Source organism: Echeneis naucrates, chromosome 20 (assembly GCF_900963305.1).
Source record: "Echeneis naucrates chromosome 20, fEcheNa1.1, whole genome shotgun sequence".
Lineage (NCBI taxonomy): Eukaryota > Metazoa > Chordata > Actinopteri > Carangiformes > Echeneidae > Echeneis > Echeneis naucrates.
The window spans coordinates 19,013,031-19,029,732 of record NC_042530.1 but is presented as its reverse complement, the minus strand read 5'-3'; the positions used below and the strand labels follow the sequence as shown (position 1 = coordinate 19,029,732).

At 43.1% G+C, this 16,702-nt stretch overlaps 1 protein-coding gene across 3 annotated transcripts in view; it reads right to left on the bottom strand.

The window, feature by feature from the left end:
* Positions 1 to 4,010: 4,010 nt before the first annotated feature.
* Positions 4,011 to 16,702, bottom strand: part of LOC115060657 (matrix metalloproteinase-16-like) — a 127,402-nt gene continuing 114,710 nt past the window's right edge. The window contains exons 10-11 of one of the 3 annotated variants that reach the window (XR_003842269.1): positions 4,701 to 5,143; positions 4,011 to 4,286 (exon numbers count right to left, since the gene is read on the bottom strand). Coding sequence is in view for 2 of the 3 variants with exons in the window: in XM_029528650.1 (XP_029384510.1) it covers positions 4,809 to 5,143 (335 nt within the window). In the remaining variant the exon portion in view is untranslated. Of the gene's footprint in view, positions 5,144 to 16,702 lie in introns of all 3 variants that reach the window. The other 2 variants (XM_029528650.1, XM_029528651.1) reach the window with 2 other exon arrangements.

Here is a 16,702-nt window from a genome sequence, read left to right as displayed (position 1 = left end):
CTAATGTTCTTTGTAGAGCTTTTAAATTGGTCATTATAATACTCCCATTTTTACAACCAAAATGGTTGTATTTGTTTTTAAATGATTTATATGTAGCATAGTTTAGAGGAGTAGGACTGTATGTGTTTGTATTGAAAGTTATCTACCAAAAAAAAAAAAAGAAAAAAAAAAAAAAACACACTCATACAGAGGAAATGCTAAAGCTATAAAAAGGGTAAACTAGGATATGAAACTTACAACTTAAATTCACGCTTTCGAGGACCAAAGACTTACACAAGGGGGATCGAAGGCTAAGGCACGGCCGTAACGCTGGTGTGGGACAAGAAATGATGACACACTGGCACAAGACAAGGGGAAGAGAGACTATTTGAGCTGTGGGGGGAAATGGGGAACAGGTGAAGGCAATCAGTAATCATGAGGGCACACAGGATACATGAGGAAGGGCAAGTGTTCTGAAACGAGAGGAGAGTTAGGCATTTCAAAATAAAACAGGAAATGACGAGACACAATAAAGCCCAGACGAGACAACCTCACCACGGTGTGACAGTAATGGATTGTTAAAGCACCAAGTGGGTGACGATTTCAGGGGTTCTATTTGAAAGTGGAGGGACACTGGTGCGTGATCACTGATTATAATTGGGTGTATAGTGGTGTTGATTTTTTGTGCGATAGAGTTGTTTGAATGGAAAAAAACTATTCTTGAAAAAGAGTGGTGCACTGGGGAGAAGAAGGTGTATTCTCTCTTTGAGGGATTTTTGAGTCTCCAGCCATCGCCAAGTCCAAAGTCATACATAAATTCCCTACAGACTGTCACTGATTGCGATTTTTTTGTGTGTGCTGAAATATGAGAGTGATCTCTAGAAGGATTGAGGACTGTGTTAAAGTCTGCTCCTACGATCATAGTTGGGGTGAGTTGATACATCAGATAATAGTGAAAAAACATTGTGGAAGAAGGCCAGGTTATCGTTATCAGGATCATAGATATTCACAATTGTGTATAATTTACTAAAGATTTATGCCTGAATAATGATGTATCTGTCAGACTCTGTTTTCGTTGCCTTGTACACTTCCTGCTTTATTTTGAAAATCTTTTGTTCCTTGTTGTTGTTTGCCATTTACTTCTACTCTTTGTTCTCCATGAGTTGATTCCTAATTTGTTTCACCTGTGTTGGTTCCTGTGTATTTAAACCCCGCCTCGTTCCACATGTCTCTGCCAGATTGTCTTTGTTACCACCTGTGTGCTAAGCGCTCTCACAGACCCAGTTGTTTGTGCCCAACGTATGACCGGGCTGTTTTTTTGATGTTTGATTTTCCTGCTGACTCCTTGCCTGTTTTGTCTGCCTGATCCTGCCAGCCTTTTTGTGTATGACCCCTGCCTCCATTTGGATTAAAAATTGAAAAAGAATGGAAACTCCTCTTTGTCTACTATTGTAGCAGGAGGAAAAGATTTGGTTACAATTTGGATATATGAGAGATGTTTCTTCTGAAACTTGCAGGTAGGTTTCCTGAATGAGCAAGATATCTGCTTTTATTATGGAGATATAGTCCATAATTTTAACTCCTTTTTTTTTTTTTTTTTTTTTTTTTCCCCTGCAACTTAGTCTCCACATGAGTTGCTGGATTCATCTCATTCTTGTGCTTAGTCCTAGTCCAGTGTCCTGAGTGAAGAGCTGCAGGTCTTAGTAGTTGAATTCCTTCTTTGGTCATTGAGTGGTTGTGTTGCTAGTGTTGCTATTAAATTAGCAGTTGATGCCAATTTGAAGCTTGTTGCTTGAGTCAAGATTTGCAAAGTAGATCAAGGATGACATCCGAGCCAGGAGAACTAATCCAAGAGAATCCTCTGAGGATCCAAGCCAAGGGAAGATCCAGGGACCGAGAGAGGAGCATAGAGGGCACAAAGAAAGAAGAGACCCCAGACGGGAAGCAAGTGTTTTTCTAGTGTCTTAGTGTTTTGTGAGTTTTCTGGTTGATTCCACTTGCCACAATTGCAACCATTAAGATTTCAGTTTGTTCAGGTATTGTGAAAACAGTAACAGTGAAACCTCACTGGTTGGCAGGTGTCTCCTTAGCACATAAATACTGACTGTGACGTCAGCAGTAAGAGAGGACTGCTCCCACAGTAGGTTACACAAAACACAGCGTTACATAAAAATTTTCAAAATAGCGTAATTCAATGACATAGCTATCATAATACTATGTCTGACTAGATGTATGAAAGTAGCAGCTGCATCGCCCCTCACTTTAATGTTTTAATGGTTACATTTTGTCAGCGTTGAAGTTAGCTTCCTTAGCTCCTCAGCTAAGCTAACATTTACTAACTTTTCTATAGAGCTGTGCTGCATTACTGCGCCTACGTGACTAACCAGTGCAATTTAATGCTGCACGCAGGTAAATTTTTTGGTTACATTACGTAACATGTTGCATTTATTATCATTCATTAATGTTTATTGCCAGTAAGAGATGATTGTTCCCACGAGCTGTGCTGCATTACTGTGCCTACGTGACTGACCAGTGCCTTTTCATGTTGACCACAGAGGCAATAAAGTCTGGTCTAAAACCGAAGAGAGAGTCAGTCCATAATTTGCACAACACAAAGCAGAAAGAGATTCCAGGAGATTTACCATCACTTACACTTAGAACATCCCAGTGACGTCAAAAGTACACATAACAGAAAATCTCAAATTTCACACTTTGGACTTAAACCACCAAGTGCAACTGTGGATAGCAGTTTCCCCCTTTCTGCAGTCTTTACGCTAAGATATTCAGCAGCATATTCATCTCACATTAAGCCAGATGGCTGACATTAATTATGGCAGGAGAATGAATGAATATTTAAACTAAAATATTTGTTAACAGAAATACAAACTGGCAAACTTTTTTTACTTACATAACAAAAACTCCACTCACAGCATAGTTTCTGGTAACAGATGCTGATATTTTATCACCTCTCTGGCACCTTTGGCTGTAAACATGAAGATGAGTCACACAGCACATGTGCTCTCTGTATAAACCCAAAGAAGACACCGGCTTTTTATCATATATTGATCAATTTATTAATTCTGTCAGGTTTCTCCATTCTCCCAAAAGTTTACATGAAAAAGTCTAATCAGTGAGATGTCTAATTAGTTTTAACCAGAAAACAGGAAGGAAATAAAAAAATGAATTTGATAATGTATCATTCAAAGAAGACGCCACACCAAATTGGCAAATAAAAGCTTGTTGTTAGGGGTGAAATTTATTTGATCACCCATTAGTTCCTCAAAAAATATAACAAATTAACCTTTTTCTGTTACAGTTAAATATACCTGGAGGGGGTTCTGGTGGGGCTGGTGGTGGCTATTAAATCAAAATGTACAAAAATGTATTTCAACACTAAGAAACTTCCTACACAGCATTAAGGGGCACCACAGCCCTGTTGTGCAGAGGCAGCAATACAGTAAATGCTTGCATGCAAGATGACACAGGCACTGTTGACATGGTGTCTCATTTTGTGGGTCCTCCGCCAGGAGACTAGAGCATTCTAGGAACTGCAAGCTCTCTCAAACAAGGCAGACAACGCAATATAGGAGAAAAAACTAAAAAGTTTGTAAATTCACATCTAATCAGTCAGAGCAACCTCTGTGTCTGCATGCTTCTTCAAACGGAGGGAACATGTCTGCAGAACATGAGACAAATCAAAAACTGTTGACTTCTTCATGAGCACCTGTCTTATGGAGACAAGATAACAGAAATTACTAACACACAAACGTAGTGGCTTTACTCCAGAACCCCCTACACCTTGGTACAACACAACTAACTTACTACTCCCCCCCTCACCACCCCTCCCAACCGTGTATCCTGTCCAGAACAGCTCAGCAACCAGTGCTGAGATCTCTGGGTAATGTAGCAAAATCCAGAAATACCAATTAATAAGCTTTTCTTACAAAAAAAAAAAACAGTATACAAAAAACCAACCACCAAAAAAAACAACAATAACAACAAAAAAAAAACAGAAAAGCAAAACCAAGCGCAAATAGTATGATCTATAATTAAGGCGAGTTAAAATATTGCAGAAAACTTTGGCCCCTGTTTTGAACAGACTGCCACAACAGTCAAAGCTCTTCAACTTTGAACCATTCCACAGATCCAGAGAAAGAAAAATAAACTTAACTTGGAAAGAGACATATGAAAATAGTGTGATCCTCTTTGGAGAGAATGGTTTTATTTGGTTTGGTTGGCCTCTTCCTCAGGAGCATATTAAAGGGAACAGTGAGGACCTCCTCTCTCTAAACATGAGCATATAAAATCTAAAACAGGAACAAACAAAACAAACAGTATTGAACACAGGTAATGTAAAGAAATAGTGATTATCTTCAGGGTGCTGAGTGAATTGGGCACACAGGGATCCCCAAATAGAAAAGTGTTGTTTAATCAACAACCTGATATGGTGGATGAAATGCAGTGCCCTGTGAAAAAAGTCCTCACTCTGCAGTCAGGCAGAGAGAGAGCTGTGACAGGACAGGAAAATCTGAGATAGAAAGTAAGAATGACCATCCTTTTTTTTTTCTTTCATTTTTCAGGCAAAGATCCCCTTCAAACCTTCCCTCTGCCTCTGTTTGTTAAAAAAGCTGAGGGTAACAGAGGCTATTTAGGTCTGAGAGCCACCAATAGGCTGTTTTTGCAGATCAGATTAAGGAGGCATGGCTAGGTGTTGTACTTACGATGTTCATAGTCCACTGTACTCCTCTTTGTGAAAGTGGGGTCATCATCCTGTTTTCACAAGTTTCCCCTGCCATCCTTGCTGCACTCTCTCATCTTTCTCTAACATTTCAGACCCACTCCTGCATTGAGCGTTTACAGTACAGTATGTGGCGTGGTGTGCCCTTCCTCTTGAACTGCACAACAGTGTAGACCAGCACCAACAAGCACAGTGCAAGCACAAAGGGAATGATGATAGCAACGGCCTTCACCGTGTTGGCCTCATTCTCCAGCTCAATCAGCACATCTGAGTTGCCATCGTCCGTAGGTGGCCGGGCAGGGTCAATGGGGATCAGCTCACAACCCATGAAGTCTTTGAGGATGGATCGCGGGTAACCCGGCTCCACCCGAAGGAACTGGTTGTTGAATTTCCAGTACTCCTTCCCCTTGTAGAAGTAGGTGAAACCTGAGGCAGAAACACAGGAAACAGCAAATCACTGAGAGCACTATCTTATGTTTGGCTCACTGACCTGTTGTTACAATAGTTTCAGAGGAAAGCTATGAGAGATGTGATGCAGAGATGCAGTTTTTTGGGCAAATCAAATCAAATTTTATTTGTATGGCACTTTTGAGACATAAAAGCAACACAAAGAGCCTCACAGAGGCTAAGAGCTACAAAGGGAAAGAAAACCCAACCCTCCCACCCCCACAAATACACACAGACACATACAGACACACACACTCACACCCACAAATTTACACCTACACACACTAGCCAGGCACCAGGACCTGAGGTGAGTAGAAAGCCACCTATGGGGGCCAACCACCCTGAAAGGGCTTTCGGCCCACGACTAGGGAGCACTGCCAAAGAGGCAACCCCAACCTGGGCAGACAGGAGGCTCCAAACCAAAGTGCAGTGCTGTCTAACCACCCTGGCTGGAGCCACAGGACAGCACCCCCTTCGGTTGACCAAAAGCAACTTCCAGTGCAGTAGGCCCCCATGAGGAAACACTGGAGATAAAAACTAATGGACTAAACCTACTAAAACAGTAAGACAAGACAAAAGGTATAAATTTTAAAGGACAGCCATCGCTAAAATTTTATAAAATAAAAATTAAATATCAGAAATCTGCTTAAAAGGAATAAAGAAAACAACAATAGTCGCTGAGTCAACCTGTTCCAAAGCTGGGGGCCATAATAACTGAATGCCGCCTCCCCATGTGTTATGGATCTGACTTTTGGAATGGTGAAAAGGCCAGTGCTGGAGGACTTTCTTATGTTTTTGATATGTGGAATAAAACTAAGCTCAGAGTCAAAAATCATGCCCAGATTTTTTACAGGTTGTGATGGTTTGAATTCAAATCAAATCAAATAAGATTTATTTGTATACCACCAAATCATAACAACGTTACATCAAGGCACTTTACATATACAGCAAGTCTAGACCAAACTCTTCACTAACTAACTCTGGTCAAGACCGAAGTCGGATCCTTCGGACCACAAATATATTATACCAATACACAAATACACAAATATATATATATAAACAACTGAACTAATATGCCTATCATTAACGTGTAAACAGCATTTGAATTGTAAACACTGCAAAGTTTAGCAGTAAAACTAACCCCCCAATTTCACTGGATGCAGAACGGCTGCGGCTCCGCTCTGCCACAGCGGCAAAGCCGATATGTTTTCAATTCTACTCAGTGAGTGTGCTTCCACCAGCTGCAGCTCCGCTGCGTCATGGCTCTGGAACAGCTCCGGCATCCAGCAGCCCTCCACAACAGATAAGCAGAGTTCTAATTTTGCCAGATGCCAGAGCACGGCGCAAAAATTAGAGCAGGTCGCATGGGATGGAAAATCGTACAAAAACAGAAAATAAAACATCTGGTGTATTTTAAAAATAAAATACCCCATGTTCACAGCAGATTGTATTTCACACCTTCACGATGTCATAATGGGCAGAGACAGGCCCGAAGTCAAAAGGTCAGAGGTTTTCAGGCATCATTTCATCCCATTGACACCTAGGACAAGGACATGCTGATTCTGGAGGTCCAAAATCACAGAATAATCTATGGCCTGTCACATCGTTTTTATAAAAATATCAATAAAAAGGATGCAGCATGGAATACCATTGCAGGAGTAATAGGAGTGGATGGTAAATTACTAATTTGGTCCAATAAATCCAATAAATGTCCTCTGCTGTTTAAATGGTTTAAATGGTTCTCTTTATAGAAACTACAACCGGCTATATTGCGTACATAATGCATGAATTTGCAAGATCTCGTGAGTCCTCGCCACTCCTGCTGTCCAGCGGAGCCGCAACAGCAAGCATCACAGACGGATCCGGTGAGTGTTAATGGACATCAGAGTATGGAGCCGTTCCAGAGCGGAGCCGTTCTAGAGACGTTCTGCATTCAGTGGAATTCCAATGTAACAACTAATCTAAAACTATCTTGTCCCGCAGCCTTTTCTCTCTCTGTCTCTCTGTCTAGACCTTCTCTGGATATAACGTGCCTTGATGTAACTTTGTTATGACTTGGTGCTACATTAATAAATTTGCTGTGCTTTGCTAAATACACAAGAAGCAAGGTCAAGTTCACCAGGTAAAAGTGTAGCAAAGACAAAATCAAAGACAACAGTTGTACTCAGTACTTTAGTATAGTTTCAGAATCAGAAATACTTTATAATCCCAAGGGAAAACTTGATTCGTTACAGGTGGTCCAGAATCAGAAACTGAAATATTATTAGAAATATGTACATACATACGGTGAACATCATACTTTTGCGTGATTCAACATCATGGCACACACCTGAAAGTAACTAAACAAGCTAACCTTTAACGACAACCCACACAGCTTGAATCCTCAAATCCTCAGAACTACAGGAAAAATGTTAATTTCTCTCATCCACCAACAATCTTCATCAATAAAATCTGCAAGAAGAAACTGTGGAAAGCCTGCAGGAGTGTGTCAGTGACTGCTCCCACCAACTTGTCATAGGGAAGACCAACTGTCTAGCACAGTGATTCTCAACCGGGGGTCCACGGACCCCTAGTAGTCTGTGGTGTAATTGCAAGGGGTCCGTGAAAAGAGGTCCATGAAAATCTCTTAAAAAAGATCCTATGACATTTATTGTTAAAGTTAATCCATGACGCTGTTGATACAAACTTAACAGGATCTGCATCCCTTTCAAATTATGAGCCTTGAGTGTTTCACTGGGCATATATACCATTCATTTCTTAATAATGCTTTTGAAATATTTGCAGGAAGCAGGTGTGGTAAAACTCATTAGCTTGTAAGGTTCAGGTTTGTGCTTGAAATTAAGCGGATATTACAAGAAAAAGAAGAAGAAGAAGAAAAAGACGACTTGACAACATGGAGAGATGGCTCAAATTAAAAGAAAGACCGCTTGTTTCGGACAAAGCAGATAGCCACTGGAAAATAAAAAGAAAACAGCCAGCAAAAAGAGACTTTAGAAATAAGAATACATCATCTTGGGATTTACAGCAACTTATTTGGATCCTCAGCAACCTCTGTGTTTTTTATGTGGAGAGACTTAATTATTGACTTAATGATATATGATAATTATGACTTAATTATATGATATTCGTTGAGATTTCATACTAATGTATGTTTTTTGGTTTGTTCAGCACTCTTCAAGAACAAAAAACATTTGTGTTTTATGACATTCATATTTCTGAAAGCTAATGTATAAAAATAGTTTGTTTTTTTTTACAATATCTGAAAGCTACAGTTCAGAAGATGCCACGTACATAAATTTTTTCTTACGTATTTCTGGAAATGGCATGCTATTGTGTTACTTTATGGCAAGAAGCCACATAAATATGATTTTTTTTTTTTTTTTGTTCTGGAAGTTGCTACAGAAAGGTCATATTTGCGTCAAAGAGTGAATAAATGGACCCCCTGCAATGAAAGTAAAATGCCTAGAATAATCATTAGTTACTGTACAACAACTAAAGATAGATCCAATGCTGATCCAATGTTTTTTGTTTGTTTCAGCTGAGACACAATTGAATTTCAAAGTAAATTTGATATTTCTGATAAAGGATTACACAAATACCCCCTGAGTTGAAATGGGTTAGTGTTACGTCATTTCTGGTCACTGGCGGTTGTGCTCTCTGCTGTGCTCTGTGTCATCTCGTGTGTTGTTTCCACTATTCTTCTGCTATTATTTCCTAATTCACTCGATTAATCCGACTGCAAATTATTGTCACACCAACACTAGGTTTAAAAGTCAATATCTCTCCTTTCTATAAAAAGATTATAAGCGGTTCTGCTCCTCCGCTAATCAAACTACCCGATTAGCAATGTTCTCTAGCTCTCTGTCTCCACTCTCTGTTCCTTCTTCTCCTCCTCCTTTCCTCTCCTGTTCTGTGTGCCTCATGTGTAGTTATTCTTCTGCTTCATTTTGTGATGGCACCTCTTGTCATAGATGCAGGATGATGGTAGAAATGGAGGCGAAAATTAATGAGTTAGAATCACGGCTCCGCACTTTAGCTAGCCCAACTTATGCTAGTGTAGCTTGCCTCCCCGATGTAGCCGGTGTGGGCCGACCTAGACGAGCTCATACGGCAGCCGAGATAGTCCCCCCCCCCCCCAGTGGCTCCCGAGCAGCCGGGATCTAGTCAGGGAGGCTGGGTGACTGTCCGAGACAAGAGGCATAGTTGTAGGCAGCAGCCCCAGGTTCTCCTCTCTCAGCAACACACCTGCTGAAAAGCCGACTCTAGTGATTGGCGATTCTATTCTGAGGAACATGAAGTTAGCGACACCAGCGGCCATAGTGAATTGTATCCTATGCAGTCTTATCTGAAACTGCTGGCTAAGGGTAAACGAAGGTGCCCCAAAAACAACGTGGGCTAACTGGAAGTCTTTCTGGGGGAGAACTGGTCTAATTAGGAGAGATGGTGTCCATCCCACCGTGGACGGGGCCGCTCTAATTTCTAGGAATATGGCCGATATGCGCCTCAGTCAGAGGTCACCTGCCGAGAATAGAATAGAGTCTCTGTCTATGTTTAGCTCTATAGAAACTGTGTCTGTCCCCCGACCACCTAAATTTATAAAAGTTAATAAACCCAAATTAAACAGAAGAGGGGCTAAAAACAAAAACTTAACTGAAATTAAAACAGCCACAAAGTCAGTCTCAAATAACACTGCGATCAAATGTGGACTGTTGAACATTCGATCATTATCATCAAAATCTCTACTAGTACATGATCTCTTTGCTGATTATCGTATTGATTTATTTTGTATAACTGAAACGTGGCTGCAGCAGGATGAGTATGTTAGCATTAAAGAAGCTACGCCTCATGTTAATTTTCATATCCCTCCTAACACAGATCGAGGAGGGGGGGTGGCTGCAATATTTCAGTCAATCCTATTAATCAACCCTAGACCAAAATCTGGCTGCAGGTCTTTTGAAAGCCTCACTCTTAGTCTTAGACCCATATCGAAACTTCCATTTATTTCTAAAATCATTTAGAAAGCTGTAGCAAAACAACTTCATGACCATCTGGATGGGAACAGTTTGTTTGAACAGTTTCAATCAGGATTTAGAGCCTATCATAGCACAGAAACAGCGCTGGTTAACGTCACCAATGACATTCTAATGGCTTCAGACAATGGATCAGCCTCCATACTTCTCCTTTTAGATCTTAGTGCTGCATTCGACACCATAGTCATAATATTTTACTACAGAGACTGGAACATGAAATTGGAATTAAAGGAACTGCACTAAGGTGGTTCAAATCCTACTTATCAGATAGACATCAGTTTGTTCATGTTAACAACAGCTCCTCCTGTATTGTAGTCAATCATGGAGTCCCGCAGAGTTCGGTACTTGGACCAATCGTCTTTACGCTTTATCTGCTTCCTCTAGGCAACATTATCAGGAAACACAGCATCCACCTCCACTGCTATGCAGACGACACTCAGCTGTACCTATCAATGAAGCCAAATGAAGTCACTCAGATAGTCAGACTGCAGGCATGTCTTGAAGACATAAAAGTCTGGATGACTGGAAATGTTTTACTTCTCACCTCTGACAAAACAGAAGTTATTGTACTCGGCCCTAAGCACCTCAGAAAAATACTATCTAATCATCTCATCAGTCTGGACAGCATCACTTTGGCTTCCAGGTCCACTGGAAGAAACCTTGGAGTAATTTTTGACCAGGACATGTCCTTTGTCCCTCACATAAAACAAGTTAGTCGGGCAGCTTTCTTCCACCTGAGAAACATTAGGAAAATCAGAAACATCCTTTCTCAGGAAGATGCAGAAAAACTAGTCCATGCATTTGTAACTTCTAGGCTGGACTACTGTAACTCATTACTATCTGGATGTCCAAATAAATCTCTAAAAGGTCTTCAGTTGATTCTTCAGTTGATTGGGAAGGACTGAGCTTCTCTCTCTCTCTCTGTCTCTCCCTGTCTCTCCCTGTCACCCTCTCTCCCCCTCTCCCTCTTTCTCTCTCCCTCCCTCTCGCTCGCTCGCTCTCTCTTCCTCCCCCCTTGCATGCTGATAAGAACCATCCTTCTTAAAAAACACAGTTTCACCCAGTTCTATGCATTTATACTGCATTTACTAACCATGTTCTACCAAAGTCTCTGTCTCTCCCAGTTCCTCTCCTCTCTGTCCCTGTCCTCATCCTGCAGGTGGTGATTCATCACCATCCCGTGTTCCTGCAACACCTGCTGGTGCCATATCTTCATGAATTCTGTACTACAGCTCAACTCCATGAACTTCATGCAGCAACATGTTGCAGCCTATATCCTCCCCCCAATGCCTATCTCACTCTCTCGCTCTCTTTCTCTCCCTCTCTCTCCAACTCTCAACCCAACCGGTCGAAGCAGATGGCCGCCCCCCCTGAGCCTGGTTCTGCTTGAGGTTTCTGCCTCTTAAAGGAAGTTTTTCCTTGCCACTGTCGCCAAGTGCTTGCTCATCGGGGGATCTGTTGGGTCTCTTTAAATCATTTTATAAAGAGTTTGGTCTAGACCTTGTTAAGACCAGGTAGGTGGACTCAGGAGGCAGAGATGGAAGGCAGATGGCCACCAGCCGGTGAGGAAGGGACAGAAGGAGGGGAGAGGCTTCAACTGGGATACATGAAAGGTGGGATGAATCCTACAAAAGGCAGCATGACATCACATGAATTAACAATGGTTTCAAATTCCGAGAAGCAAGCTTCCTTGACTCCATTTGGAGAATCAAATCCTTGGAGAGAAGCGAGACCTTCTGACCCACGGCACCCACTGGGAGCTGGAGCTCTCCTCTTGATCTGGAAACAGAGGGGGTTCATGGCCAAGAGAGCAGTGAAAGGGGGACATATCAGAGGAAGTGTTGGGGAGGGTGTTGTGAGCATATTCCACCCAAGCCAGTCTAGCACTTCTGGATGAAGGCTCAGCTGCAGAGTTGCAGCGGAGACCAGCCTCCATCTGTTGATTGAGCCGCTCTATCTGGCCATTGATTTGCGGATGGTATCCAGAGGACAGACTGGTAGTGGCTCAAATGGCCTGACAGAAAGCCTTCCATTCCTGGGAGGTAAACTGCAGACCCTTGTCTGAGATTATATCAGAAGGCAGACCATGGCCCCGAAACACATGTTGCAGCGACAAATCAGCAGTCTCCCTTGCAGAGGGGAGTTTAGGCAGGGCAATGAAATTACCAGCTTTGGAAAAACAATCAATGATGGTCAGAACAACAGTGTTACCTTCCGGTGGGAGAAGGCTGGTCACATAGTGCAGGGCAATGTGGAACCATGGCTGACTGGGAACAGGAGGAGGGTGGAGCAGACCAGAACTAGGCTTGGTGGTGGTTTTATTATGGGCACAGATGAAACAGGTGGCCACAAACAACCGGGTATCTGCATGCAGACTGGGCCACCGGAAGCGCCGCTTGCGGTATGAGATGGTACGATGGGCCCCTGGGTGACAGGTAATGTGGGAAGAGTCCGCCCACTGCAGGACGTGCAAATGGACAGATTCAGGTACAAAGAGAAAATCCGGCGGTCTGTTAATTGGATCGGGCTGTGTGGACTGGGCCTGGTGGACCTTGGCTTCAATTCCCTGAGTGAGTGCAGCTATGATATGAGAGGGAGGCACAATGGTTTGTGGTTCAACAGGGGTCTCCTGCCCGATGCCCAGATGGGGCAGGGCATCGGGCTTTCCTTTCTGGAAACCTGGACGGTACGTGATGGTGAAATTGAACCTCGATAAGAACAGCGCCCACCTAACTTGACGTCTGTTCAGATGCTTAGCCATATGGACATATGCAAGGTTGGTATAGCCAGTCCATACTATGAATGGATGTTCTGCACCTTCCAACCAGTCCTGCCATTCCTCCAACGCCAGAAACACGGCAGGAAGCTCCTAGTTACCAACATCATAGTTGCGCTCTGGTGGGTCGAGTTTATGGGGAAAAAAAGGCACAGGGATGCAGTTTGTTGTCACTTGGTGAACGTTAGGACAGTACAGCACCTACCCTGGTGTCAGATGCATCCATCTCCTTCATAAACTGCAGTGATCGGTCAGGATGGATAAAGATGAGAGAGGAGATGAACAGGCACTTGAGCTCTGAGAAGGCTGCCTTAGTCTCCAGGGTCCAGCAGAACGGAACAGATGGAGAGATAAGGGCAGAGAGGGGGGCAGCTATGCTGCTGTAATGCTTTACAAACCTCCAATAAAAGTTGGCAAAACCATTGAAGCGTTGCAGCTGCTTGTGGTTCATGGGAGTTGGCCAGTTGGTGACAGCTGAGACTTTGGCTGGATCCATTCTGAGCTTTCCCTGCGAGATGACAAAACCAAGAAAGGAGGTGGAGGTGGTGTGAAACTCACACTTCTCAGCTTTGACGAACAACCTGTTCTCCAAGAGGTGGTACAGTACTGTTTGGAAATGAAGGGACATGAAAGCAGTCTTCCATTCATCACCCACCCTTATGCACACCAGATGGTAGGCATTGCGCAGGTCCAGGGTTGTGAAGATGGTGGCTCCTTGAAGAGGGACAAAGGCAGAGTCCACGAGGAGCAGGGAATACTTGTTTTTTACTGTGATGCTGTTGAGCCCTCTGAAGTCAATACATGACCTTAATGTGCCATCCTTCTTCCCCACAAAAACAAATCCAGCACCTACTGGAGAGTATGATGAATGGATGATCCCAGCCGTCAGAGAGTCCTGTATATATTTCTCCATGGCTTGCTGCTCTGGATGGGAGAGGTTTTACAACTTACAACTAGGAAGTGGAGTCCCGGGCAGGAGCTCAGTGGGGACCGGTGGGGAGCAGACAAAGAGCCTGCTCTTTGCTGAAGACTATTATCATGATATACCTATGGGACCGATGACAAACTGCGCGACTGGCCCTCCAGATTGCTATCTGCATGCTCTTTGGCTTTGAACACCTGTCAACAACTTCTGGCATAGGGTTATTGAAGATTTATTATGGTAACCCTTCCCTACCTCCCCCTGTCTGCTAGGCGACCTCACTAATGTCAGTAGGGAAGTAAACAAATCCTTCATGCTCCTTACTGCCCTAAGCATCACAAAAAGACCATCCTGATTAATTAGAAATCCAAGAGTAACCTAAGCACTACCCAATATAGAAACCTTTTCTTAGATCACATTTCCATGAAGAAAATGTGTGCTTGGGAATAAATGAATTGGCAGAGTTCAAATATCTGGTCCCCGATAATTAAATCCATTATGTAGTTTCTATGGGGGGCGCCCCTGGCCCTGGGGCGGGGCTAAGGATTCAGGCTTCCTTGGGTGTCCAGCGGCTCGCTGGCCTGGGGGGCCCCGGTTTGCTGCCTCCTGGGGCTGCTTCCCCTAGCAAGGTGGCACCCTGTGGGATTGGGGATTGGGGGGTCCTTGGGCTGGGTCGGAGCTTCCCCGCGATCCGGAGCCTGGGGTCTGTGCTGGTCCCCCTGCATGTGGGCGGGGCTTACCAGGGCCTCTTGGGTGCGCAGGGGGCTCCCTTTTTTTGGAGTGTGGTCGGGTCACTGGCTGGTAGTGATTTTTGGCCTGCTCTCTCCGTGGGTGGTGGGCTGCAGGGTCCTTTGTCTCCCCATGTTTCTCTGTGGGCTGCCTCCAGTCCGGGGTTGCTGCTCTCATGTTTTCCTGTGTGTCCTTCCATGGGTTGGACCTGAGGCTGTTTCTTGGGGTGGGGGGGTTGGCCTAGGGCTCACTTTGCTCTGAGGGTTGCTGGGTGCCCTGGTGGCTTGGTCCTGACCTGGCTGTTATCCAGGGACAGGGGGGTGTCATTCAGGCCCCCCATATCAGCTACAGTCAGCTACAAACTGTAGCTTAGACATACACGTACATACACTCGCATACATACACAAGGTGCACAACTGATGCATAATCACACACTCATACATTCATTTTAAATTCTAATAAACAATACAGTAAATTTCCACAGGAAATCCTGCAACCAATGCTCTCATTGTTGCTGTTGTTCTTGTTTTTCTACCCCCCCGCCCCCAATCATAACAAAGTTACATCAAGGCACTTTACATATAGAGCAGGTTGAGACCAAACTCTTTATCAAATTATTTAAAATGACCCAACAGATCCCCCAATGAGCAAGCACTTGGTGACAGTGGCAAAGAAAAACTTCCTTTAAGAGGCAGAAACCTCGCGCAGCGTCAATGCTGTTGTCTAGGACGCCAAGGGCCTCTGGGTTGCTAAGCCCCATATCAACAAGGGGTCCGGGGATGGCGAGTTCTCCTCTAAAACAAGAACTACTGTCAAACCACAGAGATTAGATAATAGACAGTTAGACTGTCCAATCAGAGAAATCTAATCCTTATCCCCTGCAAGAATGCACCATCCATTTCTACTCCAGCTAATCTTAAGCACGCAGTACTCAATGTCAGATCTTTAAATAGCAAATCTTTCTTAATCAATAGTTTTATTTCCTCTTACAATCTTGATTTTATGTTTTTAACAGAGACATGGCTCAACGAAAAGATAGCTCATGCATTCCTAATTGAGTCTAGTGCACCTCACTTCAATTTTGTGTCTGAAACACAACAAAACCAGAGGGGTAGGGGTGTATGTGACATATTCAGAGACAACATACTGAGCCACAAATTGTCATTTGGTGTTTTTCATCATTTGATTATGTGTCATTCAAAATTGAGCTAAAAAATTATTCTATACTTTATATCATCCTCTACAAACCACCACAGAATTGTTATATTGACAATTACTAAAACTACTCCCAGTTGTGTGCACTGGTTTTGACTGTTTTGTCATTACAGGTGGCTTGAATGTGCATGTAGCCAATGACAGGCACACTAAAGAACTCAATGCAGTCCTTGAAATGTTTGGTCTAACTCAGCATGTGACTGACCCTACTCACAGCAGAGGGCACACTCTGGATGTGCTCAGTGCTCTGTGAAGTAATTAGTGCGTTACACAAATTGTTAAAAAGAGGATAAGAGAATGGTGACCACTTTTCGTGACGATGTTGATCAAACTTTGTTTCCACTACTTTGATCCACCCTCCATGTCTCTACACCAGCGATGTTTGTTGGGGAAGTACATTGCAAAATATTTAAAACTGAGACTAAAAAAGTGTGTTTGAAATCTCTCGCTCTCTTCCTCCTCTTCCTCATTGCCTCCATTGACTACTTTTCTCTTGACATTTTTGAGGAAGTTGTTTAACATCCTGTACACTTTAATGGTACACACAGAAAATCTCTTACAGTGACTTGAACAGGAAGTTGAAATTAGTGACACTGTTTAACTTGCAAAATCGCAAAGTAATTTTTACATCTTGCAGCATAAAGAAATGCTCTACTCTCCTCTGTGTTGATTGGAACACTTAAGATTTACTGGGAGCGGAAGTTTTAAACTATGGGTGAGCCAGTCCAGCTGTTCACTCCTGTTCACAGCTAAGCTGTAGCTCCGCACCAAACCCATACATTCACACCTTCTGTGTGTCATCTTGCTGCTAATGAACAGTGATGAAATATAGTGCTACCATTATAAAGATTTATTACCACAACCTG